At 41.9% G+C, this 26,259-nt stretch overlaps 1 protein-coding gene across 1 annotated transcript in view; it reads left to right on the top strand.

Annotated features, from left to right (window-relative positions):
* The window catches only part of LOC308337341 (uncharacterized protein), a gene marked incomplete at its 5' end in the record, with an annotated part of 48,688 nt that extends 25,518 nt beyond the window's left edge, over positions 1-23,170 (top strand). Inside the window, one exon of the mRNA XM_080795490.1 lies at positions 22,657-23,170. Coding sequence (XP_080651616.1) covers positions 22,657-22,686 — 30 coding nt within the window. The 3' untranslated portion in view covers positions 22,687-23,170. The remainder of the gene's footprint in view (positions 1-22,656) is intronic.
* Between the last annotated feature and the right edge of the window lie 3,089 nt (positions 23,171-26,259).

Below are 26,259 nucleotides of genomic sequence, written 5' to 3'. Positions count from 1 at the left end.
CTTAATGTGTCAGGTCAAGACTGTAAACTTCTTAATAATAATGGGGAAGTACCCACCTTCTAGTTATAGCAGAGATAATTACAAAAGCAATTTTCATTTACCAGCCTTCTGTTATGTGAAAAGACACTGCTCTAATCCTCATGAATTAAGTGGAATTCTTATTTTGCAGTGCAGAAAACTAGACTTCATTAAAAACAAACAAACAAACAAACAAACCTTCCCAGGACTGCAATGCTAGTATGCCATAGAGCTAAGATTGAAACTTAATTTTTCTGACTCTAAAACCATGCTTAAAAGCTGTCCTGGTACGGAGACTCTGTTTTCTGTTTTTTTGTTTTTGTTTTTCTAAATAAAGACATTTCACTGGAAGTGTGTCTTCAAAGTGATTGTTCCAAATTAGCTTATCCTTATGTCTCAAAGAGCCATTTACCATATGGATTTCCCCTTTCCCCCTGTTCGGTAGCTGGTTCTTTGGGGATTTTTCACAACCTCTTATGTATGTATGCATGTATATGAAATACAATACACATGCAGAAATGTGGCAGAAGCGGAGATGCTGTAAACAAGTACCCATCTAACTGCCACCAAGGCCAAGAAATGGAACCTGGAAGCCCTCTTCCTCCTCCTCCAGTCATTATCCCTTTTTCCCAGAGATACCCTGACTTTATGAAAATCCCTTTTTTTAATTTTTAATTTTACTTTTTTTTAACTTTTTAAAAAAATTTTACTACCTAAATATCTCTAAATCATGTAGTTTTGCCTGCTCCTGAGCTTTATGGGTGTAGATTAATATAGGATATACTTTTGCATCTGGCCTTATTTGCTCAATAGATTCCTTAATACCATTTTCTGCATAGGGATCGTGCACATATTTTGTTAAACCGATTTCGGCATACTGGTTATATTTTTATGTGATCAAAATGGCATATTTGTCAATTTTATTACTAACAATTGCTTCTATATAAAATTATTTCTTTTGAGCTTTGATGTTATGGTCAGCAAGGTTGGTAATAAAAATCCTTTAAAGTTGTAATAATAGTGAGGCCTTTGATTTTATTATTTCTATGAATATAGTATTCTCATCTGTAAATAATACCCTTTTTTTCTTCTTTTTTAACTCCTGTCTTTTTCTTGCCTTATTATCATGGCCAAGACCTCTAGTACAATGTTGAGTAGAAGAAATGGTGGTAGACATCCTGTCTCATTCCCTTTTTTAAAAGGGAGTGCTTTTGATATTTTACCAGTTAGTATCATGGTTTTTTTTTTTTTTTTTTTTTTTTTAAGATTTTATTTCTTTATTTGACAGACATAGATCACAAGTAGGCAGAGAGGCAGGCAGAGAGAGAGAGGGGAGGAAGCAGGCTCCCTGCTGAGCAGAGAGCCCGATGCGGGGCTCGATCCCAGGACCCTGGGATCATGACCTGAGCCGAAGGCAGAGGCTTTAACCCACTGAGCCACCCAGGCGCCCCTAGTATCATGTTTATTACAGATTTTTGGCATGTATCTTCTTTAAGAGTAGGAATTTCCCTTCTGTTGCTCAAATTATTTTTTTTAATCAATAGATGTGGCTTTTTCTGTATCGAGATGAGGATATGATTTCTTTTAATCTGTTAATATGGTCAGTTAAATTGGCTGACTTTTTAAAAATATGAATTCAATTAACCACCATATCATACATCATTAGTTTTTATATATTGACCAACTTTTAAAAAAAATTAAGGGTGGAGTCCCGATTTAAATTCAGTTTGCTCAGGATGTTATGATACTTTTGAAATAATGGGGATTTGATGTGCCTAATATTTTCTGTAAGATTTTTGAATCTGGGATCAGGAATGAGACTGGCCCATCGTTTTTAGCTCTTGTACAGCTCTAATTGTGTTTTTGTACTTGACTCAATCTAAACTCCAAGCTGTGTAAAGTGCCTTTGCTCCTGTTCTCTGGAAGGATTTGTATAATTTAGCCTTAAATCTTGTGTTAAGTGTTATTGGTTCCTTAAATTTTTTGTTAGAACGTGATGGTGAAGCCATCTAGGCCTGCAGTTTATTTATTTGTTTATTTATTTATTTATTTATTTTTTACTCTGGGAAGGTTTTTAATTACTGATTCAGCTTAAAGGACTGTTCAGGTTTTACATTTCTTGGGACTATTTCGGTAAGTTGGATTTTTTCACAGTTTTTCCAAGTTGTCCAAAATTTTAAACTTTTTGGGATAAAGTTGATTGACATATGTTCTTTAATTGTCATCACTATCGGCGGTTAAGTCTTTTTTCTCTGTTTTATTTCCCAGTCTTCATTCAAACGTTTGGCATGTTTATTAATATTCTCAAATGGCCAGCTCACATCTTTGCTGACCGTCACTGTTTTATGCTTGTTTTCTTTTGAATTTCTGCTCTTATTAATATTTTCTTCTTTGTGTTTTCTTTGGCTATATTTTGGTCTTAATGTTTGGAGATACATACTTATCTTTGTAATGTTTAGCTGCTCTTATTTTCTAACATACATATTTCTTTTTCTTTCTTTCTTTTTTTTTTTTTAATAAAGTAAGCTGTACGCCCAGTGTGGGGCTTGAACTCATGACCCCGAGATCAAGAGTGTTACATGCTTTACCGACTAAGCCAGCCAGGTACCCATCTAACATATATATTTCTTGTTTTAAGTGGTTTTGGCTTCATCCCACAAGTTTTTAAAATGTAGTCAATATGTTACACAGTTTAAAATATAAAAAATATAAAATATAAAATAATTCTGGTTTTTACTGTTTTTTTCCTTTGACCTATGAGTTACTTAGATGTTATTTAATTTTCCAATAAATTTGGGTTGATTTAGTTCTCCTTGACTACATCATTTCTATTTTCTTTAGTGTAGTTCTGCTAGTGATGATTTCTTTTCAGTTTTTGCTATTCTGAAGATATTTTTCTCACCTTCATTCTTAATATTTTATTTATTTGACAGCAGGGGGAGGGGCAGAGGGAAGAGAGACAGGCAGACTCCCCACTGAGCAGGGAGCCCCACATGGTGCTCAGTCCCAGGGCCCCCAAGGTTATGACCTGAGCCAAAGCAGATGCTTAACCAACCGAGCCACCCAGGTGCCCTTAAAGATTTTTACTTTTAAGTAAGCTCTATGCCTAGTGTGGGGCTCAAACTCACAACCCCAAGATCAAAAGTTGCATGCTCCACAGACTGAGCCAGCCAGACACCCATCCCTAATAATTGCTGCTTTGAATGTAATTTGCCTCTTTTCTCTGGCTCCATCTAAAATGTTATCGGCATCTTTAATTTTCTGCATTTTTACTGTGTTGTGCTGAAAGCATAGATTTCACTTACTCCTTTTGGGTTTATTAGGGTTTCTTGAATCTGAGAGTGGAATCTTTAGTGAATTTTGGGAAATTCTCAACTTTTCTCTTTCTATATTGTTCCTAGCCCATTTTTTCATTCCTCCATCTCTAACGAAATATGTGTTACTTATTTTCGAGTGTTCTCCATATGTCCTTCAGTTTCAGTTACCTGTTCTTGCACACAAGTCACTAATAAGTAGTAGCTTGGAACAACAGCCATTTCATTAAGATTCTGTGGCACCTGCGTGGCTCAGTCAGTTAAGCGTCTGCCTTCGGCTCAGGTCATGATCCCAGGGTCCTGGGATCGAGCCCCGCATTGGGCTCTCTGCTCAGCAGGGAGCCTGCTTCTTCCTCTCCCACTCTCTCTGTTTGTGTTCCCTCTCTCACTGTGTTTCTGTCAGATTAATAAATAAAATCTTTAAAAAAAAAAGATTCTGTGGGTAGACTAGGGCTCAGTTGGATGATTCTTCTGCTCTTGCTTGGGATCTGTCAAAAGACTGCAGACAGAAGGCATCCGGGGCTTAAACCTTGCAAATGCCTTCATGGACATGTCTGGTGCCCTTGATGGGGACATTTGGAAGGCTGATCTTGACAGGGGTGATAGGAAATCTTCATGTCAGGAGTATGTCTTCTGCTGTCCACTCCTCAAGGCCTCTCCATGTAATCTCTTCCAGCAGGATGTTTAGGCTTCTTACATAATGATTCTGGGCCCATAAAAGGGATTTCAGAAAAATGGAAGTGGTCAGGCTTTCTTAAGACATAAACCCAGAACTGGTACTGGATCACTTTGACATCATTCCTTTAGTTAAAGCTAACCAAAACTTGAGAGAGCTAACTCAGATTTAATGTGGGAGGGCATGATACAAGTTCATGAATATCGGGAAGCATGGTGCACTCTGCCCTATCTTTAGAAACTAGCTACCATACCTCTTATCCCTGCACGTTTGTCCATCCCTATGCCTCTCTCTAATTTATTCTGAACCCCCCCCCAACTTATTTTCCAGCTCACTAATCCTTTCTTCATCTGTTGAGTTTCTAATTTTAAAAAGATTGATTTTCACATGGAGAACTGATATTTCCTTCTTTTTCAAACCCATGTCATTAAAAAAAAAATTGGTTTCCAGTTCCCTACTGAGTTTTTTTGTTGAAGATCTTATTTTTAAGTACTCTCTATACCCGATGTGGGACTCGAACTCACAACCCTAAGTCAGGAGTCATATGCTCTTCCAACTGAGTCAGCCAGGCGTACCCAACCCTACTGACATTTTTAAGTTTGGCTTTTAGCCCCTTGAATATGTTAAGAGTAATTATTTTACAGTCCAATTAGGACAGTTCTAGTATTTGGAGTCTTGACTTTTTTTTCTGTTGTGTCTTGTTTCTGCTTTTTCTTGCCCATGATTGCTTTTCTTCGTGCATAAATGGTTATGTTTGATTATGTTTGGTTATTGTGCTTGAAAAGCTAAGATGCCTTAACGCCTCTAGAGAATGTTTTTGTTTTCTGCTGTCAGGTGCCTAAAGGTACTAGCTTTCTGGAATCCTCTTATTAATCCAAGTCATCTGAGCCACCCAGATGACATGAAGCCTGGCTGTAAGCCCATATGAGGGCTGGTTACTTGCTGTTCACTGTGTTTTTTTTTTTTTTTTTAAATCCCCAGATGAGGTGGTCTACTCTCATTGGGCCCTAACCTCTGTTTTTTTCTCCTCTTGAGGCCATCAGAAATAACCTTCATCCTCATATTTTCCAAGGATATCAGCAAATACAACCATGTTTTCGCTTTTGTCTTTTTTACTTGCCAGCAACATGACAAGGTTAGTTTTATAGCAAGAAGTGCATCTCTTTCAAATCCAAATGGACAACTTATTAAGAATTTGAAAGCCCATTGCTTCTCGGCCTTTTTGCTAAGATCAAGTGAAGAATTTGAAAGCCCCTGATGACAAAAAATAAAAGCTCAGTTAACAGGCCTCAGCAGAGGTCACCTGGAGTGCTATCACACGTAACTCAGATCATTCTTTTCTTTTTTTAAAAAAGATTTTATTTATTTATTTGACAGAGAGAGAGATGACAAGTAGGCAGAGAGACAGGCAGAGAGAGAGGGGGAAGCAGGCCCCCTGCTGAACCCAGAGCCTGATGTGGGGCTCAATCCCAGGACCCTGAGACCATGACCTGAGCTGAAGGCAGAGGCTTAACCCACTAAGCCAACCAGGTGCCCCACTCAGATCATTTTCTTAAGGGGCAAGTCCCCACATCCACCCCAGTTACAGTACTAACTGTAGATGGATGTCTACATAGGCTTTTATACATTTCATCGTGCCAAATGTAACTGTATCTGAGCAAAACTGCCCCATCTATATCCTCCCACCTACCTTGAGACTTGGTACTCAGTGATTTCCCACAGTTTTATTTTTGTTTTTTTTTCCCCCCAGAGATTCTATTTAAGGGGCATCTGGGTGGCTCAGTCAGTTAAGTGTCTGCCTTCAGCTCAGGTCATGATCCCAGGGTCCTGGGATCGAGCCCCGCATCGGGCTTCCTGCTCAGTGGAGAGCCTGCTTCTTCCTCTGCCTGACACTTTCCCTGCTTGTGTGCTCGAGTTCTCTCTCCCTCTCTTTCTTTCTCTGTGTGTGTGTGTGTGTGTGTGTGTGTGTGTGTGTGTGTCAATGTGAGGCTTGACCCCAGGACCCTGAGATTGTGACCTGAGCCAAAGGCAGACACTTAACTGACTGAGCCACCCAGGTGCCCCTCTCTTAGGACTTTTTTTTTAAAAGATTTTTATTTATTTATGTGACAGACAGAGATCATGTAGGGAGAGAGGGAAGCAGAGAGAGAGGAGGAAGAAGGCTCCCTGCAGAGCAGAGAGCCCGATGTGGGGCTCGATCCCAGGACCCTAAGATCATGACCTGAGCCGAAGGCAGAGGCTTTAATCCACTGAGCCACCCAGGTGCCCCTCTCTTAGGACTTTTAATCAGCCTCAGACAAATTCTTAGGGTAGTTGACACCGAGGACTGAGAAGCATAGTAAAAGTTAAAGTCAGGTCATGTAGAATAGGCCTAGGTTTATAATTTACAAAGCACTTTTGCACATGGCAGAAGATGAGAAAGGGTAGATGGTACCGTTGGTTGGCCATAGGACAGTGCAGCTCTTTTCTTTTGGATTGACGAGAAGGCCCCTTATACGCCCATGCCGATCCTCTGTGCTTTGTGAAGTCTCTGCCATAGTGGACCTTCTTCCTGTTCTTTTCTTCCCTCCTTTCTTTCTCTTTACCCCTATGTGTTTCTGTTTAAAATATCTGTACTCCCCATGTGTGGTTTAAGCTTGACTATGATCCTCCTTGGCCTTTTCTCTCTTCTTTTCCCTTGTTTCGTTGTGGGATTTGGCTCTCGGGCAGGTGGAGAGGAAAGGGAAGATAGGTGTGGTGGGTTACTGCAACTCAGAATTAGGCCTGGGGATTGGATCTATAAGGCCCAAGTCACCCAAGCACGTCATCCCTCTGGATCACCTGTGAATTCTCCGAATTATAAGTGAGAAAACTAAAGCCTGAGGTTACTTGTGTTATTTATGCAATGATGGGACAATTCTTGTTACCTTTAAACACCACCCCCCCTTTTTGACTCACGACTTTTTACCTCCCCACATAGGGAATATGGGCTATTAATGGTAGGAATTGTCCCTAATTCTCCCAGTTGGTTTTATGTGCACAGTGTGCCTCTTTCAGACCACGTAGATCTAAATAATATTCCAAGGGGCACTCAGTCAAAGCTTCTGTTCTCTCTTTGCAGCTTCTAGGTACAGATGCTGGTTCTAATTCCGGAACTGTTTATAGGGATGCCCCGTGTTGATGTTGGGTCACCAGAAAGGGAGAGGGGCCAGCTAGTTCTAAGAGTTGTTAAATGTGTCTCTTGTGTTTCTTTCTTTAGATAGGGACAGGAAGGGCTGGTTTGAGGAGGCCCTGCTGTTTGCTTTTGTGCTGAGCTTGAACCCTGGGCTGAGGATCTCAGATGCCCATTCTTATGACCTTGCGTGCAGCCCACCTTGCCTGATTTGAGGTGGCAATGATGCTCATGTGGGGCCTCTGTGCTACATCAGAGAGAAGCAATTCCTATGAGGTGCGTCAGGATTGATGTTGGGAGCCTGGTGCTGATGGGGTTTTGGAACAGAGGTGAGGTTCAGTGGGGTGGAGTCCAGAGTCGAAGACCAGGAAAGAATTCTTGAGATGTCTTTGGTGCAAAATGGTGGTTTATTAAAGTGGGAGAGGACCTGTGGGCAGAAAGAGCTGCTGCCCTGGGTTGTGAGGGGTCGCTGATGATATATTATGGGAGGTATGGAAAAAAGAACTTTCATATGCAGAAGATTCACAGGATACCGAGGCCTTGCCATTGTCAAGTTAAGGTTGTTTTCCATCTAGCAAAGCGTTAACATGAAGATAGTTGGGAACTTCCTGGAGGAACATTACACTCTGCCCACTTCAAGTATCTGTCAATGGGCTGCAGGTTATAAGGACATTTAACTGTGTCTACATTTCCTTCTGGGAGCTAGGTTATTGATAGAAATGCTTTGTTCTTGTAGATCCCTAAGACATTTGTCAACTGAGGCAAACACTTGTCTTGCAGGATTGTGATCTCTACACTTTTTTTTAAATCTAAAAAATTAAAAAAAATTATTTATTTGACAGAGAGAGAGAGTGAGCACAAGCAGGCGGAGCAGCAGAGGGAGAGGGAGAAGCAGGCTTCCTGCCTAGCAGGGAGCCTGATGCGGGGCTCCATCCTGAGACCCTGGGATCATGACTTGAGCTGAAAGCAGACGCTTAACCCACTGAGCCACCCAGGTGCCCCTTTTAAATTTTTTAAAAAATTTATTTATTTAATAAATAATAACAAAATTTATTTATTTATGTGATCTCTATAAGTTTAACTTTGTTTTTCCTTTCCTTAGCTTTAGGGTGTCAGGAGTGCCTGAGGAATGTCACATGGGGAGGTGTTGTGCTTCTGCTTCAGCTTCTGCTCTGTCCTCAGCTTGACTTCTATTTCCTTATCATTGCTGCCCACAAGGAGGGAAGAGACAGTCTTTGGCCCTTGGGAGACATTCTCTGGCTTCCGGGAGTCCCCAGTGGTCTCCTTAAGACTTGCTTTCTGGTATCTCCGCTATCTTGAGTGCTTCCTATTAAAACAGGAAGGTCATTGAGAGGAAGAGGACTTAACAAACTCCCGTGAATGCATACCGGGTACAAAGAGTCATTTATTAGCATTTCCTGTGGCTAGATTTGGGGATGACAGCTGATGAAGGATGAGAAGGGCAGGATCAAGCCTTGCCTCCATCATCCTTGACGCACCCCGCCTCCTTTGTCTGCCCAAAAGCCTGTGAGTTGGGGGACTTTGTAGGGTTTGCCGATTTCAGCTCGGGGCCATAGATGATTGCTTGCCCTGTGACTTTCTCTGCACTCACATCTCTGCTTTATTCTTCAGGCCCTTGCCAGGATGTATGTGCCTACTTCTGGCCTTTTCTATGGCCCGTATGCTGAGAGCTCACCCAGGGGAAAGCCTCACAGATTGGGTGTGGAGTTCCTGAGAAATATGGTTACTTAGTACTTGTTTCTCAAGGTCTAAGGCCAAGATACAGAAACGTTCATTACCTTCCTTTACAGGAGAAATAGCCCTGGACATTCAAGTCCATTTCCTTCTGTCCGCATTCTTAACGGTGGAATGTGGAAATCTTTCGGAAAATGTGCAGTTTCTTTTCTTCCTTCCTTTCTGGAAGGGAGGCTGGGCCAATAAGAGTTTGCCCCACATTTTGCTCTATCAACTTCAGAGTCATTCTTGTTCTTCTCACAAATGTTGTCTCTATAGAGTAACTGAGGTTTCGGGGGAACGCAGACTGAATCAGGGTTTAGAATAAGAGTTTTGGAAGAGGGGCGCCTGGGTGGCTCAATGGGTTAAAGCCTCTGCCTTCAGCTCAGGTCATGATCTCAGGGTCCTGGGATTGAGCCCCGCATTAGGCTCTCTGCTCAGCAGGGAGCCTGCTTCCCGCTACCCACCCTCCCCCGCCCCCGCGCTGCCTGACTCTCTGCTGATTTGTGATCTGTCTGTCAAATAAATAAATAAAATCTTTAAAAAAAAGAGTTTTGGAAGAGAGGGAGCTAGTGCAGGGGCCATTCATGAAGTCACACTTATTAGCACACTTGGACACTCCTGCCCCACATGAATTATTCATTTTGCTGCCTTCGTTGATAATAGCCACAGTGTTCAGGATCTCAGACTGTCTTGTGATATATCCTTTTGCTAAAAGGCTACATATCAGCAGTCTCATTGGATTCAGAAGCCAATTCAGCATGCCATGCATACCATTCGAGAAGAAGGGGGGAATCCGGCCTGCTATGAAAATGTCATGCATGCTTAAAATGACAAAAGTTTGTTGCAAGCCATGGCTGCCAGTACGTTTTAATTCTTGTTCTGGAATCTTCAAAGCAAGTTCCATTGGAGGGTTTTCATTTTCAATAAGAAAACTCCCCGAATTACTTGGTTCATTTTTTTAATATCGAAATTGGTAAATTGGGAATGCAGAATATCCAAAACATAGAGTGAAGGCTGTGTGTGTATTTTTTTAAATTGTGGCAAAAAAAAAAAAAAGAAACCGCATAACATGGAAAATTTACCATTTCAGCCATTTTTAAAAGTCTGTGGTACAGTAGTGATAACTATAGTCACATGATTGGGCAACAGACCTGTAGAACTTTCCCATCTTGTGAAACTGTAAGTCTGTACCCATTCAACATCTCCCCTCTCCTACCCACCCCCAGCCCCTGGCAGCCACCTTTCAGCTTTCTGTTATGAGGAGTGTCTTTGTGCCTGGCTTATCTCACTTTGCCTGATTGTAGCATGTGACAGGATTTCCTTCCCTTTTAAGGCTAAATAATACTCCATTGCCTGCATAGACCACATTTTATTTATCCATTCATCTGTGAAGGTAGTGTGTCCTTTCGTAAGGGGTTCTTATGAAAGTTCTTCTTTGGGAGTTAAAGCAACCGAACCCTAGGGAACATGGAAAAATCCAATTTGAGTCCGTCATGCTGACCAATAGAACTTCTGTGATACCTCATATCAGACTTTCATACTGGCCAAACCTGGAATTTCCTCAAGCGGAATTCTAGCATAAGCGGTTTAGGTGCACCTTGCCCCCAATACCCCTCCCTCCTGTCCCCCCACACACTCTTCTTAGAATTAAAAGTCCGTCAGACTGGCCTTAGGGAGAGGGTGATAAACGGTGGCATTTTCTCCTCAAGTTGAGCTTCACTGACCCTCTAGAGGAAAGAGATAAGGGGAAAGGGGCGGGGTGGGAAGGCAGCTGTTGCAGCAGTGAAAGGATGGCTGACCTATGAGCTCATTAGGGTTAGTAATGGGTTCTCTCTCTGGACTCTCGATTTTTCTCACACATCAGCTTCTCTGGAGTCCAGCCCCGACTCAAAGTTGAAGCAGCTCTGGCTAGAGCAAAACCACACCAGCAATCTGCTCTGTGGTCTGGTTTTAGTCTAAATGTTACCAGAGCAGCAGAAGACAAAGGTTTGACTTGAAAGAACAAACAGCATGGTTCCGGAGACTGAATTGTGCCGTGTTACTTTCGCTTTTTCTTGACTTTGGTTCTTCCTCTAAGCAAAAGGAGGAGTCAGATGGGGAGGCCTGATTTGGGTTGTGGCTGGGCTCCCTGTCCTCACAGATGCTATGGCGGCAACAATTTCCTGTCTTCCGCAGGTACGAGTTGTGAGGCTGAGCCTTTCCCCCTCCCTGTCCCTTTATTATTCTTGGATAAGGGTGAGGAGCAACAGAGGGTGGGAGTCCCCCTTTTCCTTTTCTTTTTCTTTTTTTAAAGATTTTATTTATTTGACAGAGAGAGAGATCACAAGTAGGCAGAGAGGCAGGCAGAGAGAGGAGGAAGCAGGCTCCCTGCTGAGCAGAGAGCCCGATGCGGGGCTCGATCCCAGGACCCTGGGATCATGACCTGAGCCGAAGGCAGAGGCTTTAATCCACTGAGCCACCCAGGCCCCCTCCCTTACCTTTTCCCTGTTGCCAGCCCCACATGCAGAGCGACTGTTCTCCATTCTGTCACTGAAAATGCTCCCCCTCCCCGACACCGACCCACGCTAAGGGGACTAGGGGAGCACCTTGCCTGTCTCTGGAACTTCTTGGCCCTCCTCCTAGGAAAGCCCATCAGGGTGCTGTTGGGTGGGTGAGGGCAGGAGAAAAGCTTCTGGAAATGCCTGGCAGCTTTAAGGAGAGACCTAAGGTGTCAGGGGGAAATGCTTGTCTGCTTAAAATATGGCTCCCTGGAGATCATCCCCAGCCCATGGCACGTCAGCCATGGTGGCCAGGTATGGGGGGGGGTGGACAGGGAGGACTAAGGGCCAGGTGCACAGCTCTGTAGCAGTGACAGCTGGCTCTGGCCTGCTTCCTGAGATGGATGCTGGGGAGGAGGTACACACTCAGGTAATTGGTCAGTAAGGTGAGTGATTTTCAGATGTGAGTCAGCTGAGGGCCCTGATGGATCCCTTTCCCAGGGTGAGGGATCACTTTGGGATGGAAGTGAAGGACTTTCTGTTTTGTGGGTGACAATTTGGAGACGTGAAGAAATATTTTTAAAACATTTTTAGTGAGTGCGTGTGTATGGCCTGTGAAAATAACTTTATACTGTTGATTCCATCTCCTCACTTTTTAATGAAAATCTCCCAAGTCTACCACAAAGTTGAAAGACTTTTTTTTTCCTTTTTAAAAAAAATTATTTTAATTCCAGTATAGTTAACATACAATATTAAATTAGTTTCAGGTATACAATATTCTTTTTTATTAATTAATTTATTTATTTTAATAAACATATAATGTATTTTTATCCCCAGGGGTACAGGTCTGTGAATCGCCAGGTTTACACATTTCACAGCACTCATCATAGCACATACCCTCCCCAATGTCCATATCCCCACCACCCTCTCTCAAGCTGAAAGACTTTTATCATGATCACACATGTGCCTACCACCTGGATTAGTAATAGCATTTTAAGATACTTGCTCTATCAAATATCTAGCCATCTAGTTGTTCATCTAGCCATGCATTAGCCCATCTTATTTTCTGATGTGCTAAAAAAAAGGTTTACCCCTACATGCTTCTGTGTTATAAGTTCAGTATTTGTTTTTTAACTTTTTTAGGTAAAATCTGTATTCAGTGAAATGCACAAATCAAAAGTGTAGAATGCAGTATTTTCTCTTTTTGTCCTGTTTTATATAACTAAGCTTCTGGTTCTAGTCATAAAATTTCTATAAATTATTTAAGAAGTGCAGTTTTTTTTAAATGTAGATTTTATTTATTTATTGACAGAGAGCTCAGGCAGGAGGAGCAGCAGGCAGAGGGAGCGGCAGGCAGAGGGAGAGGGAGAAGCAGGCTCCCCACTGAGCAGGGAGCCCAATGTGGGGCTTGATCCCAGGACTCCCCATGACCATAACTTGAGCCAAAGATGGACACTTAACTGACTGGGCCACCCAGGTGCCCCTGTGCAGTTTTTTTTTTTTTTTAAGATCTATTCTTTCTAGAGAGAAAAAGAGAGCATGCACGTACATACACACCCGCACACACATGAGTGGGAGGGAGAGAATTTTAAGCAGACTCCCCACCCAGCGCAGAGCCTGATGCAGGGCTCAGTCCCTCAACCCTCAGATGATCTGAGCCGAAACCAACAGTCAAACCAAGAGTCGGATGCTTAACCGACTATGCCACCCAGGTGCCCCAGGAAGTACAGTGTTGAGAGTAGTTGGGAATGAGAGCATAGGGCAGAGAAGAGAGTAAAGCAATGGATTGGTGAAGATTTTGGTTTTTTTAGGATCCACAAGTGAAGGGCTGGCTAAGAAGTGACTCCTGGCTTTTGCCCTCTGCCTGTTGGCTACCACTATCTTCCACCGTTCCTTTTCTTAAGATACTCAAGGAGACACTTGGGGAGAGAAGATTTGGGTATGTGATGGGTCATGAAAGATCAGGATAGTCCACATAATGAGAGTTCACTGGCAGTGCGTAGTTAGGGAAGGGTCCTGGACGAGTACCTGCTTTGACATAGTTCTGTGTGGATGGAGAGAAGGTGAGAGGGCTTTTAAGGTCCCTGTGGATCGCTCACAGCAGGCATGCTTTTTCCTTCCATCCCGGAGAACTGATGGCAGATTTGAGGAGGTCTTGACAGATAATGCTGGAAAGGTCAGTCTTCACGATTATGTTGGGCCGTAATTGTTGGATCATTTTTAAAAGGCTTGGACAGGGACAGTCTATAGTTCCCTGGATTTGTTTCCATTTCTCACCTGTGGTTAACAGAAATCATACTGTACCAGGACTTTTTTTTTTTTTGGCCAAGAATGGCATCCATTTCCCAATTGATTGTTTGGATAAAGAATTTGTGTGAGCTGTTTCCAAATAAGTTGATGAGACATGATGAGCAAGCAATCTGCGTGGCGTAAATTTTTGATCTGAAGGTTTCAAGGCAAGTGTCCCCTTTTCATGAGAAGATTGAAGAGTTGTGCTCCTTTTATTAATGGGGCTCTGGTCTCTCTTGAAACCACAAACCAACCAAAAAGGCCCGGCAGCATTTCTTGTGTATAGTTACTCATCTCCTTAAATGTTGCAAAAAACCAAAGGGATAGGAAAACCAGAAGAGGGGAGGGGGGAAGTTGGTGATTTCGGAAATCCAGTGACTAACTGCTTGTGCTGACTAATACCAGTGAACTCATAATGAGTAACAATAGTGAATTTAGAAGGGATATAAGTAGAAGGAGAGCTATTTAAAGGTTGCTTTTATACCAAAGACCGCTGAATTGGTCCCACAAGGAAGGATTCCCTTTGGGAAATTTGGAAATAGTTCATCCAGTTCACCCCTCCAAAGTTCTGTCTCTCCTTTATCTCCAGGAGTCATCTTGAGGAAGTTAGATACCGGTTCTTGCAAGTATGGCTCCTTTCCCACTTGGCTTCTTGCGGGGAGAATTCAGGGCACATGAGCTTGCTTTTGTGGTTTTGCATTGAAGAAACGCCAGAGGTGTCCATTGAGAAGGAGAACGACCAATTGATTTAAAAAAAAAAATGTTGGTAGTGGTGCCTGTGAAATAGAAATAAGGGTTTGCTGGAATTTATTTCCTCAGTTTTTGTTTCTAATCATGGCATAAAAATACAAGACCTGACCAGCCTGTCCTTTTCAATCGCAATTTTTAAAGTTGAAAATGATAGCAGATAAATAGAGCAGCAATACAACTGACCAAAAGATGCAAAGATAGGAAAGTTCATTGTGGGATTTCCAGTTATCTGGGTGTCAACCAGGAAATGTTTGTATTTTTTTTTTTCTTTTCATCGTTGTTGAAAATGTTTTTAAGCGTTCATTTTCCTTGAAACTCCTTTTTCCTAATTCCGCTTGATGCTGAGATGTGAAGGGACTGGCTGTCATTTCCTGTCATGTAGGTATGTAATAGGTTGTGTTTTTATTTATTTATTTTTTGAAGATTTTATTTTTTGAGAGAGAGTGAGTGAGAGAAAGAGAGAGCATGAACAGGGGGCGGGGCAGAGGGAGAGGGAGAAGCAGGCTCCCCAGTGAGCAGGGAGCCTGATACAGGCTCTGCCTTTGAGGGCTCTATCTCTGAGATGGTGACCTAAACCAAAGGTAGACACTTAACCAACTGAGCCACCCAGGTGCCACCCCCGCCATTTTATTTTTATTGATACTAATTATTGACTGGTCTCTTGTACTAATTAGACTTAAAATCCCTGAGGCCAAGGCCATCATGTGGGTCATTATTACAATACCAGCACCCACCTAACCACATGCTTAGCACATAGTAGTAGGCACTTACTCGTGGATCAAAGAAATAAAATCATGAATCCTATATTAAAAATGGATTTATCTAGGTAGTGTCTTGGGGATTATGATATCTTACAGGATTTTTTCTTGAAAAAGATCTCAAACTCCCTTAAATTTAGAACATGACCACATATTCAGTTTTAAGCTAAAATCTTTAATGAGTTTATTTTCTCATTGCTTTTTTTTTTTGGAAGTTTAAGTATTTATCTTTAGGAATCTCTACACCCAGTGTGGGGCTCAAACTCACGACCCAGAAGTCAAAAGTCCCATGTTCTACCAACTGAGCCAGCCAGGAGCTCCTCCCATTGTTTTTTCTGTTATATTTTGTTTCTCTCAGTATTTGGGACTGCCAGGCATTTGGGTTACTCATACATTTTAGAAGTGTATATACAGATAATATATAATTTATAATCTATATTTTAAATTATATAACATAAACATATTATAATTATATATGGGTATTTCCCTCTTTTAGTATAAGTAAGAAAATCTCAAAAGGCATCAATTTGAACAGCATGAATAGAGAAGACAAAACCTCAGGTTTCCCCAGAGAAGATATTATCTGAAGGTCTTTGAACAATTAATTGAATGGGATATTTATTTAAATAAATTCAAGTCCATAGGCAAGTTCATGAGCAATTTTGCTTTTTGAAGAAATCTAATGGTTTAGAAATAATGAATTGAAATTCTTATTAAAGCATATGAGTTTCTCTTTAATTTCTTCAACATGAAAAATCATATCCTTGCACGTAAAGCTGGAGATAGTTTAAGTAATTTTGTCTTAAATTTAGCAGGCTTATTTTTCAGCTAGAGGTGCTGAGAGCAGAGTCACGAAATACCATTCCCTCCAAAGTGGTGGTTAATTTAGATGAAGTTTTGGAGCAGCAGAAGAAACATACTGTAGAGCTTGGTGCTGTCTTTAAGGAAAATCTCATCTATTTTGCTTTCACAATTAGAGCAAATTGTTTCTATAAATAAATAGTTTGTAAGATCCAATTTGGTTATTGTGTTCTATCCGTTATAGATTTTGTTGCTTATACAAGAATGAGAAACAAACAGAGAGAGGGATTTATATGGACATTTGATTGAAGAGTTGCCTTGCGCTTTTGCACGCCACCTTAAATCTAAATTATGGGCATCTCGTGTTTTTATGTCTGTTGGTTTGGGCTGCGGCCAGGTGTTAAAACCATTGTCTCTTTTCTGTAGAATCACTATTTCCAGTTCATTCTGATGTACTATAAATGTTCATCCTGTAACATTCAGAGATCGAATGCGTTCCAATCTTATCTAAGTTCAGAACTTCGGAAATAGGTTAGTGAACAGCATGACTCTATTTTCATTTTGATATATAAGCACCCGCAAAGGGGTTTAATCTTTTTAAAAAAATTTGCATTAGTGATGCTTGAAATATCTTTCCTAAAATCAAACTTCAGAATGGAATGGAACTCAGCGTTTTGGGTTTATTCTAGCTTCTCAGCAGAGAGCGGTGGCAAGGAGCACGGGTGACAGATGTTTTGCAAGGAGGTTACTGAATGCACCAGGAAATGCTGCAGATAAATAAGATTGAAGTGCAAAAGCCATACCGTACTGGAACTTGTGGACTCCTAGGTATTTGCAGGAGGATGGGAAGTTTGTGTGTTTGTGTGTGTGTATGTGAGTGATTTTGTTATTGTTGTTCTTGTTGTCGGTTTTTTTAGAGAAAAAGTGGGGAAGGGACAGAGGGAGAGAAAGAGAGTGAATCCCAAGCAGGCTCCACACCCAGCACATGAGCCCTATGAAGGGCTCCCATCTCACAACCCTGAGATCATGACCTCAGCTGAAATCAGGAGTTGGGATGCTTAACCAACTAAGCCACCCAGGCTCCCCAAGGTTGGGAAATTTCTTTCTTTCTTTAAAATATTTTATTTATTTATTTATTTATTTATTTATCAGAGAGAGAGAGAGAGCGAGTGAGCGGGAGTGAGCACTGGCAGGCAGAGTGGCAGGCAGAGGCAGAGAGAAGCAGGCTCCCTGCTGAGCAGGGAACCTGATGTGGAACTCGGTCCCAGGACCCTGGGATCATGATCCGAGCTGAAGGCAGCTGCTTAATGAACTGAGCCACCCAGGCGTCCCAAGGATGAGAAGTTTTTTTTCTTTTATTTTTTTATTAAATAATTTTATTTTATTTATTTGACAGACCAAGATCACAAGTAGGCAGAGAGTCAGGCAAAGAGAGAGAGAGGGAAGAGGAAGCAGGCTCCCTGCCGAGCAGAGAGCCCAATGTGGGGCTCGATCTCGGGACCCTGTGATCATGACCTGATCCGAAGGCAGAGGCTTAACCCACTGAGCCACCCAGGCGCCCCGGATGGGAAGTTTTTTTTTTTTTTTTTTTTTTTTTTTTTTAAAGATTTTATTTATTTATTTGACAGATAGAGAGATCACAAGTAGGCAGAGAGGCAGGCAGAGAGAGAAGGGGAAGCAGGCTCCCCGCTGAGCAGAGAGCCCGATGCGGGGCTCGATCCCAGGACCCTGAGATCATGACCTGAGCCGAAGGCAGCGGCTTAATCCACTGAGCCACCCAGGCGCCCCTAGGATGGGAAGTTTTTAATGTCGATCACCACTAAAGGGCATGGGTTGCTTCAGACTATAGAAGAGGGTGTGGCACAAAGTAAGAGCCCAAGAAATCGTTGAATGGTGGAATTCATTAAACCTTACCTTAAAATTTTGGAATGCTAATGAAGCATGAATCTTGAAAGAAGACATTTCAAGAAAATAAAGCAAACATTGTTTTATGTAGTGAGAGTCAAGCCATAGAATCCATTGTGCAAAGATGGTGCCCATTGATGCTATAAAATGGGCTCAAGAAAAATTGCTGTCAGGTGTTGATGGAAGGGAGGTGAGAGGTGTCTCTGGTCACTGAAAAAAATACGGCGCCATCTAGTGGAACCGTTTCACTAGTGGCGTGTTTATAGTGGCATGGTGTGTTAAATACTTTTAGAGATTTTAAATACTTTTAGAAGATTTAGGTTCTTCATAAAATCTATGACTGATTTTCTTTCTCAGAGAGTGTTATTTTTTTAAAGATTTTATTTATTTATTTGACAGAGAGAGATTACAAGTAGGCAAAGAGGCAGGCAGAGAGAGAGAGTGGAAGAAGCAGGCTCCCTGCAGAGCAGAAAGCCCGATGTGGGACTCGATCCCAGGACCCAGAGATCATGACCTGAGCCGAAGGCAGAGGCTTAACCCACTGAGCCACCCAGGTGCCCAAGAGCGTTATTTTTTAAGATTTTATTTATTTTTTTGAGAGAGAGCATGAGTGGGGGGGAGGGGCATTTTACTCCCCCCCATCTTTTTTTTTTATGATTTTCTTTTTAAGTAATCTCTGCATCCAGCCTGGGGCTTGAACTCATGACCCTGAGATCCAGCTCTACCAGCTGAGCCAGCCAGGCATCTCTTTTTTAAAAAGAACCCCCACCCATCTATTAAAATCACTTTTTATATTTGCCAAGTGCTTTAGAAAGTTCTACTTGTTTTGAAAAGTAGTGAGAGGCAGGAATGAATCTTTGACAATTTTCTCATTTTACTTAACAGAAAATGGAGTCATAGGGGAGTTTTATATTTGCCTTCACTTGAATAGCAGTTTCATGCACACTGAAAGGTGGAAAAAAGGACGACAGATTACATAGCAATTGAAAAGTAAACCTCATTTTACCAACTTTTTTTATTAGGACAGTAACTGAAATTTAAAATGAAAGACAAATCCTCTAAAATTTTATACTGTTGAATAAATCAAATGTTTTATTCCTCAAAAGTTGGTATCTTCAGTGCTTTCAAATGGTCTCAAAATGTGTCCCATATTATTTACCTAGTTTTTGTAAGCAATGACTATCAATTTCAAGTTTTAAAGTCACTTTATGCTGTTTTGTTTATAGAAACAAATACTTGTATTACACGATACTTTAAAAATACAAGTGATTTTTTGGGGGCACCTGGGTGGCTCAGTGGGTTAAGCCTCTGCCTTCGGCTCAGGTCATGATCTCAGGTTCCTGGGATCGAGCCCCGCATTGGGCTCTCTGCTCAGCGGGGAGCCTGCTTCCTCCTCTCTCTGCCTGCCTCTCTGCCTACTTGTGATCTTTCTCTCTCTGTCAAATAAATAAATAAAATCTTTAAGAAAAAAAAAACACAAGTAATTTTTTTTTGGTCCTTAAACATGTTATTTTGCTCTCCAATTAATGTAATGGTTTGAGGAATCATGTTTAAGTTAGATGCTGTGTAGGAAAGATGAAAATGACAAGTTGAGGGACACAGTGTGAAGCTTATTTTATTGGTTTATGGCTTCATTATCCAGAATACTGCCTTTTGCGCTGTGTATCTCTTGAATCTAATGACCACAGTGAATTCTGGTGTACCTGAAAGCAGTGGAAAGGTCTAGAATTTCCACAGAGGATATAACATTTTCCTTTAGGACTGCCCCCACACCCATCTTTCTCAGATCAACTCCAGTGTGGAGGTGCCATTTGAAATGAAACTGCCTTCTAAACAAAGAGGACTGACACAGGAAGTCCTTCCTTGGCCAACGGAAGACTAGCTTATTCAGAAAACTCATCATCAGGTTGATGTTGGCATGAGTGAAGGATGGGTGATTCAAAGATGCCAACAGTCTTTTTAGCTGTGGTCTGCCCCGAAAGCACCCAAGCTCGCAGAGGTTGTGGGACTTTGGGAAGCCAGAGTGTCTGCTTTCTCAGAATGCTTCACTTGACTGGGAAGTACCATGGTGCTGCCTTTCCATGAACTGTGTGACTGGACCTTCTACATTTTTTGCTTGATCCAAGTGATTTGAGAGTTAAACACAAAGCAGAATTGCCTGCTGTTAAGGCAACCTAGAGAGGTAGAGAAATCAGTGTTTCAGTTTTCTTATCTACTATTAGGAACCCTTCTCTCATTTCCTTGACCCCAGGCAACCCAAAGGAGGTAGGCACTTTAAGTTTCTTTTCACCTCGTCGTGACCTCTTGGCTGACAGAAATAAATTAGTATGTAGTATTTATTCATATATGTAGCTGTTAGCTATTACTCCTTACGGGTAAAGTAGTTGAAACTTAACCAAAGCTTTGAGGAGGTGATAACGAAAGGCCACGGACTTAGCCATTTTAGGTTTGTGAACATTTGAGCAAGTGAGCAATTTGCTGCTGCTTGTTTGCTACCCACACTGGGGCCAGCCCTGCCAGTGTCTAATCACATGAGAAGCATGCAAAGTAAATCTTAGAAAAACAACTTATTATAAATATGATTTCCTCTGGAAGACAGGAAGCAAGCATTTGTCAGGCCTGTGACTGAAAGAAGGCATTTCCAAATGAAGCTGTCCTACATAGATTGTATGCTGTCTTGTGAACGGAACTTAAGAGCCATGTGTCCACATTCTGAAGGCTATGGGAGAGATCAAGAACTTGCCCGTTTGGCTCTATGCTTCTAGAAATTTGTAGATCTGTGTGTCCATTCTGGACTGGGGCCTTACATGATTTTGACATTAAAAAACAATTTTTGTGTTAATGTTTAGCAAGATTGTGATTATTTTTCATGTACCTCCATATTTTATTCTGATAGCTTGAGTTTAGCATGAAGCATTTTCCTCCAAGTGCACAGGTTTTTGCATTTTTATTAAGTAAGCTCTGTGCCCAGTGTGGGGCTTGAACTCATGACCCCAAGATAAGGATCACGTGCTCTACTGGCTGAGCATTTTTAATAGCATTTTGGTTCCCTTTTCTATATTTTTTCTCTTAGAGTCAGTGTGAAAAATTGTATTGGTTCTTCTTGCAGTTGTTAATAAGTAAACATTTCTTTGTTCTTTCTTTTTTCCAAGTAGGCTCCACGCTGGAGCCCAGTGTGGGGCTCGAACTCATGACCCTGAAATCAGGTCTGGACTGAAACCAAGAGTCAAAGCAAACGCTTAATCGACTAGGCCACCCAGGTGCCCCTCTTTGTGCTTTTTAAGGAGAACTTCCTAAAATGGTGGAAGTCAGACATTTTAAGCATAGCGTTGAAGTGTGAGAAAGCCAGTTGGAGTGACAAAGGAGGGGTTCATGCTCTGCTTAGAAATACGGAGATATCAGGGGCGCCTGGGTGGCTCAGTGGGTTAAAGCCTCTTCCTTCGGCTCGGGTCATGATCCTAGGGTCCTGGGATGGAGCCCCACATCGGGCTCTCTGCTCAGCGGGGAGCCTGCTTCCTCCTCTCTCTCTGCCTGCCTCTCTGCCTACTTGTGATCTCCGTCTGTCAAATAAATAAATAAAATCTTTAAATAAAAAAAAAGAGAAAAGAAATACGGAGATATCAAATATCACTTGGCAGGCCCTTTGTACAGTACTTAGTGTAAACCCACTTAGTGTGAGTGAATTTTCTTTGACTTTCTCAACATAGCTGCTTTGTTAACTTTGGACTACAGTAACAGTTATTCGGTTTTTAAAAATGGACTTTCACCACTGCAAATCAAGAATCCTTGAAGCAGTTATAGGATAAGGCTCTTGTAACCAACAGGCTGTTCCATTGTCCCCTAGGTCGGTCACTGCTCTACGCTTGAGTCCTTACGTTCTGTGGGTGAGCAGTCTGTCTGTTTCTGTACAGTTCTTAGTGCTTAGTCAATGTTGGACAGTCTGTGGCTACATTGGGTTCCCAGAGGTAATATGGAGTCAAAGGCTTATGAAAGAGTCTGTAGAGTATTTAATAAATGCTAAGGCTTTCTCTGGATTGGAATTTATGAAATGAAAAAGACATTTTTCTTCATGGACGCTAAATCCTGCGTGCTTTTAAAAGAGGCCTGGTTGGGGCTCAATTTGTTTTCATGACTTTTCCTTTGTTATCATTTGACAGCGTTACAAAAGGAGGCCTTTGCTACTATGTTAACTTGATTGTAATTTGTATGTGTCATGAAAGGACATGCTGTTCTTCATCAATACTAAATCAGAGCACTCTTTACACCTTGGATTTTCTTTAGTCAACGCCTTGCACTCAGCTGTGGGCTAAGTGAGGGTGTTGAGATGAGCACGCAGCCGTGGGTGCTGGGTAAGCTATTTACTTGATACAGCGTCTGGAACAGCTTCATACTTCGCAAAAGAGTTTCCAGCCTATAAGAAGATGGATTCTATCTTAAGACAGGCGTTGGCTAATAGGAGAGAGGTTTGTGGGCCTCTGGGGAACAGAGTTCCGGAGATTTGATTCAAAGAAAGGGGAGGGAGGGATGTGGTCCTGTCCCGTTTTAGGGTGAACCAGGTGTCTAGGAAGTTTTCCTTTAAGCCTGCTTTTACTCACTTGTGTCATTTTTTTAAAACCCTGCTCCCTCTGACCCTTCTCAGGAACCACATATTAAACAATAAGCATATTTGGTAATTAAATACTTGGCCTAGAGAGAAGTAACAGCAATTGCTGTTTTCAGAAGAGAAGCTAGGTGTTTCAGAGTTTGCTAGATCCATCCCTCCTTTTTTTTTTTTTAACAGATGGAGAAACTGAGTCCTGAAAGGTCGTGACAGCTTTGAAGTTCTACAAAGAACTGATGTAGCATATGGCTCATCTAGAAGGTAAAGATGAGAAGAGCTTCTGCTTGATGGGCACTTTCTTGAAGAGAAATACTTTTGCTCAGCTTGGTGAGTATTATCCTTCTGATTACATTACTTACGATTTTAAAAAATATGTTAAACTTACATTGAAAAAATCCATATGTTGCTTTTAAAATGGAGGCTTTCGGTAGCATTTAGATCTATCCATATGTTACGGTTTAGGCCAGATTAACCAGCCAATTTCAGATGTGTTTTTTTGGAAAGCTTAGATGTATAATCACTCGAAGTTTCTGTCAAATCACAGCTTGTAGAAGCTATTTCCAAACGGCCTTTCATTTACTGGTTAAATTAAGGCTGCTCCTCGGGGCACCTGGCTGGCTCAGTGAGAGGAGCGTGCGACTCTTGATCTCAGGGTCGTGAGTTCGGGCCCCACGCTGGGTGTAGAGATTACTTGAAAAAAACTGAAAAAAAAAAAAAAAAAGAAAGAGAGAGAGAGAGAGAGAGAGAGAGAGAGAGATGCTTCTTTGAGAAAGAGGTGTGCTCTTAATCGGGGCCGGCCAGCCTTCTCTGAGGCTCCCTGTGTCCTGACTGCTTCCTTTTTGCTGTCCCTCTGTTCGAATGTACCTGGGCTCCTGGAGGGGCCAGGGGAAGAACCCCACCAGGCAGCTCTGTCCTCCTCCCACATACTACTAGAGGGTCACAGTGACCACATCACCTGCCAGCAAGGCTCTCCTGGGTTTCTGATCTGTCACTGGGGTAGAGAATTCTTGTAACAAATGAAGGACTCCTTTCTTTGGGAAGAAGTTCAGAAAGTGACATGGGTAATATAAACTTCTAGTTGCAATCCATGTTTAAGGTCAGAGGAGAATATGGGAGTTTTTTCTCCTATACTCTCATGGGTCTTCCTTTGTTCAACACCTGTTGTGTGCCAGGCTGTAAAAAGTCTGACCATATTTTTTTAAAAAAGATTTTTACTTATTTTGACAGAGAGAGACACAGGGAGAGAGGGAACGCAGGCAGCAGGGAGCTGGAGAGGGAGAAGGAGGCTCCCCGTTGAACAGGGAGCCCAATGCGGGGCTCGATCCCAGGATGCTGGGTCATGACCTGAGCTGAAGGCAGACACCTAACAACTGAGCCACCCAGGCGCCCCAAAAGTCTGACCATATTTAAGTCCATAGTGTGACACTGTGAGGAAGAGATTATGGCCTTATGTTAGGTATGAGGTCATGGATACTTAGGAGAGATGTTCAGAACAGTCACATGCCAAAGATCACACAGTTAGTAAACAGTAGAGGTTATTGGTTAGTTCTACTTGTCTGTTTTCACCAACCTATTCTAAGAAAAAATAACAAAGTAGATGTTTGGTTTGCTATTCCCTTTCTTACTTGTATATCAGTGTGAATAATAACATAGTCATCTTTCAAGGCATATATTTTTGGTTTTGCACAATTTCTGTCTGATAATCAAACTGTGTGTTTATTAAAAAAATGTTTTTTGAAGTTGCATTATATGTCATAGACTCTGCTAGGGGCTCTGGATACCGCAGGAAATGTATATAAAAATAAGTATCATTTTTACAAAGTCCGGAGATAAAACTAGAAGGTTTATCTGTGCATATGTCATCATGTTCTTTCTTGACTATCAAGGTGTTGAAACAAAGAGCCCAAGATTAATTGTCATTTTCCCATTGACTCAACAGAATTACTAAACTAACTGGACTCTTCTTGAGGTTACTTAGTCAGCTCCTGGGGGTCTGGGGGAAATGCAAGCTAAATCATTCTCTTATTAACAATTTTTAAAGAGGGAGGTGCCATTAAGCTTTTAAGGTAGCTGTTGCTTTAGACTCGGACAGCTGTGATGATGAGAAATGATTTCTGTCCCATTAGAGCTGGCTGGTATAAATGCATGTTTTAAGCTGAATACATTTAGAAATCTTAATTTCTCTACCTTTGACCAAAATAACCATCCTTCAGAGGTTTTGAATTGACAAGCAGAGAGTCCCGGCAGGTGGTCGGACACCTGTTTGGTACTGGTGTGGTTGGAATCCTCCTACTCACTGCGGTGACCAATCTCTGACGTTACTCCTGTTTCTCTGTCCCAGACTTTGGTCAGTTAGTGCAACTTTGCAATGTGGTTTAGAAGCTTCTAGGAACATCTCTTCTCGTAGTTCTCTCAGCTTCCTCATAGGTATCTTAACTTTTTTTTTTTCTTCCAGAACATTCCGTGTTTCATACAGAATTACATGCCTACTTTTTTGTTGTTGTTCTGTTGATTGCTGTGGAGAAAAGAGCCTGACCTCCTGTTACAATAGAATTATCAGATTCGAGTCTGTTTTATCAAGCTCTCCCGTATGGGACTTTACCACCTGTAAAGCTACATACACCTCAGGTCTCTGGCTGTATGTTTGCGTTTATGCCTTGAAAGTAGAGGGGGGAAATTAGAGACCCTTTAAATGCTTCTGTCAGGAGAGGGTCAGTTGTAGGGGAAACCTCTCCCAAAAGAATAACTTGATCAGATGTTTATAGTAAAGTTTCAGTTTCTGAGATAAGTTAGAAGCTTTATCTATGCACGTTTCTTTTTGTCCTTTCTTCACTGTGGAGGTGTTGAAACACGGAATCCTAGGCTCAGTCCCTGCTCTGCAGAACTACCCGGTTTACTCAGCAGGGAACTCTTGCTCTCTCGAGTATGTCGTGCTGGTTGCTGAAGCCTGTTTCAGGGCCTTTGTGGTTCCGGGGCTGTTTCCCCGCAGTATCTGGGTCATGCTTGGCTTGAACAATGGCTCCTTCATCTTGGTTCAACAAAGTGCCCAGGGCTGGAATCATTATTTTTTTGCAATGTCCGTCTTTTTGTCTTAGCTCCTTGGTCTGCTATGCATGTGACGTTCTCCATGTGCCTTTCTGAGATCGTGCTTCAGATATAGGACTAAAGCACTTTCTAGGTGGTACACTTCAACAACAGGAAATTTTATTTAACCACCAAAAGATCACATACAACCATTCCTCAGGTGAAATTTTTCCACTGGCACCACTATGACTCACTCTAGTGCTGGCGGTGGTGGGTTGTATCCTGAGAAGCCTTTAGAAGACCAGGTATTTACACTCCCTGCATTTCTTCTTGGTAACTTGACACTCATTTCTGTTTCTCTGTGTCATCGTTTCATGTCCGTATTCTCTACTGAAGGTCAAATTCTGTGATACCAGGAGCTGTCATCGTATTGCCTCACATACACAGTAGCTGTCCAGTCAACACTTGCTGTTCTGTAGAGTATAAAGAGCACTTGAACTGGGACCCTGGAACTTGGGCTCCAGTCCCATTTTTGCCTCAACAAGTCTATGACCTTGAGCCAGTCACTTCCCATGTCTAGAACAGAGTCTCCTCATCTTGTGAAATAAGGCCATGGGCAGGGAGATTCATGAGGTTGCTTTCGGCTTTATGAGTCTCGGTTTGTGTCTGACTAAATGGAGGAAGAATTGCAGCCAGTCAGTCAGTTGAATGCCACAACTTTGTTTCCATACCGGGGCTGAGTGCATGGAACTGTCCTGC

The sequence above is a fragment of the Martes martes genome (genome assembly GCF_963455335.1).
Source record: "Martes martes genome assembly, chromosome: X".
Taxonomy (NCBI): domain Eukaryota; kingdom Metazoa; phylum Chordata; class Mammalia; order Carnivora; family Mustelidae; genus Martes; species Martes martes.
The sequence above is the reverse complement of the archived record's forward strand: the minus strand, read 5'-3'. Positions and strand labels throughout refer to the sequence as shown.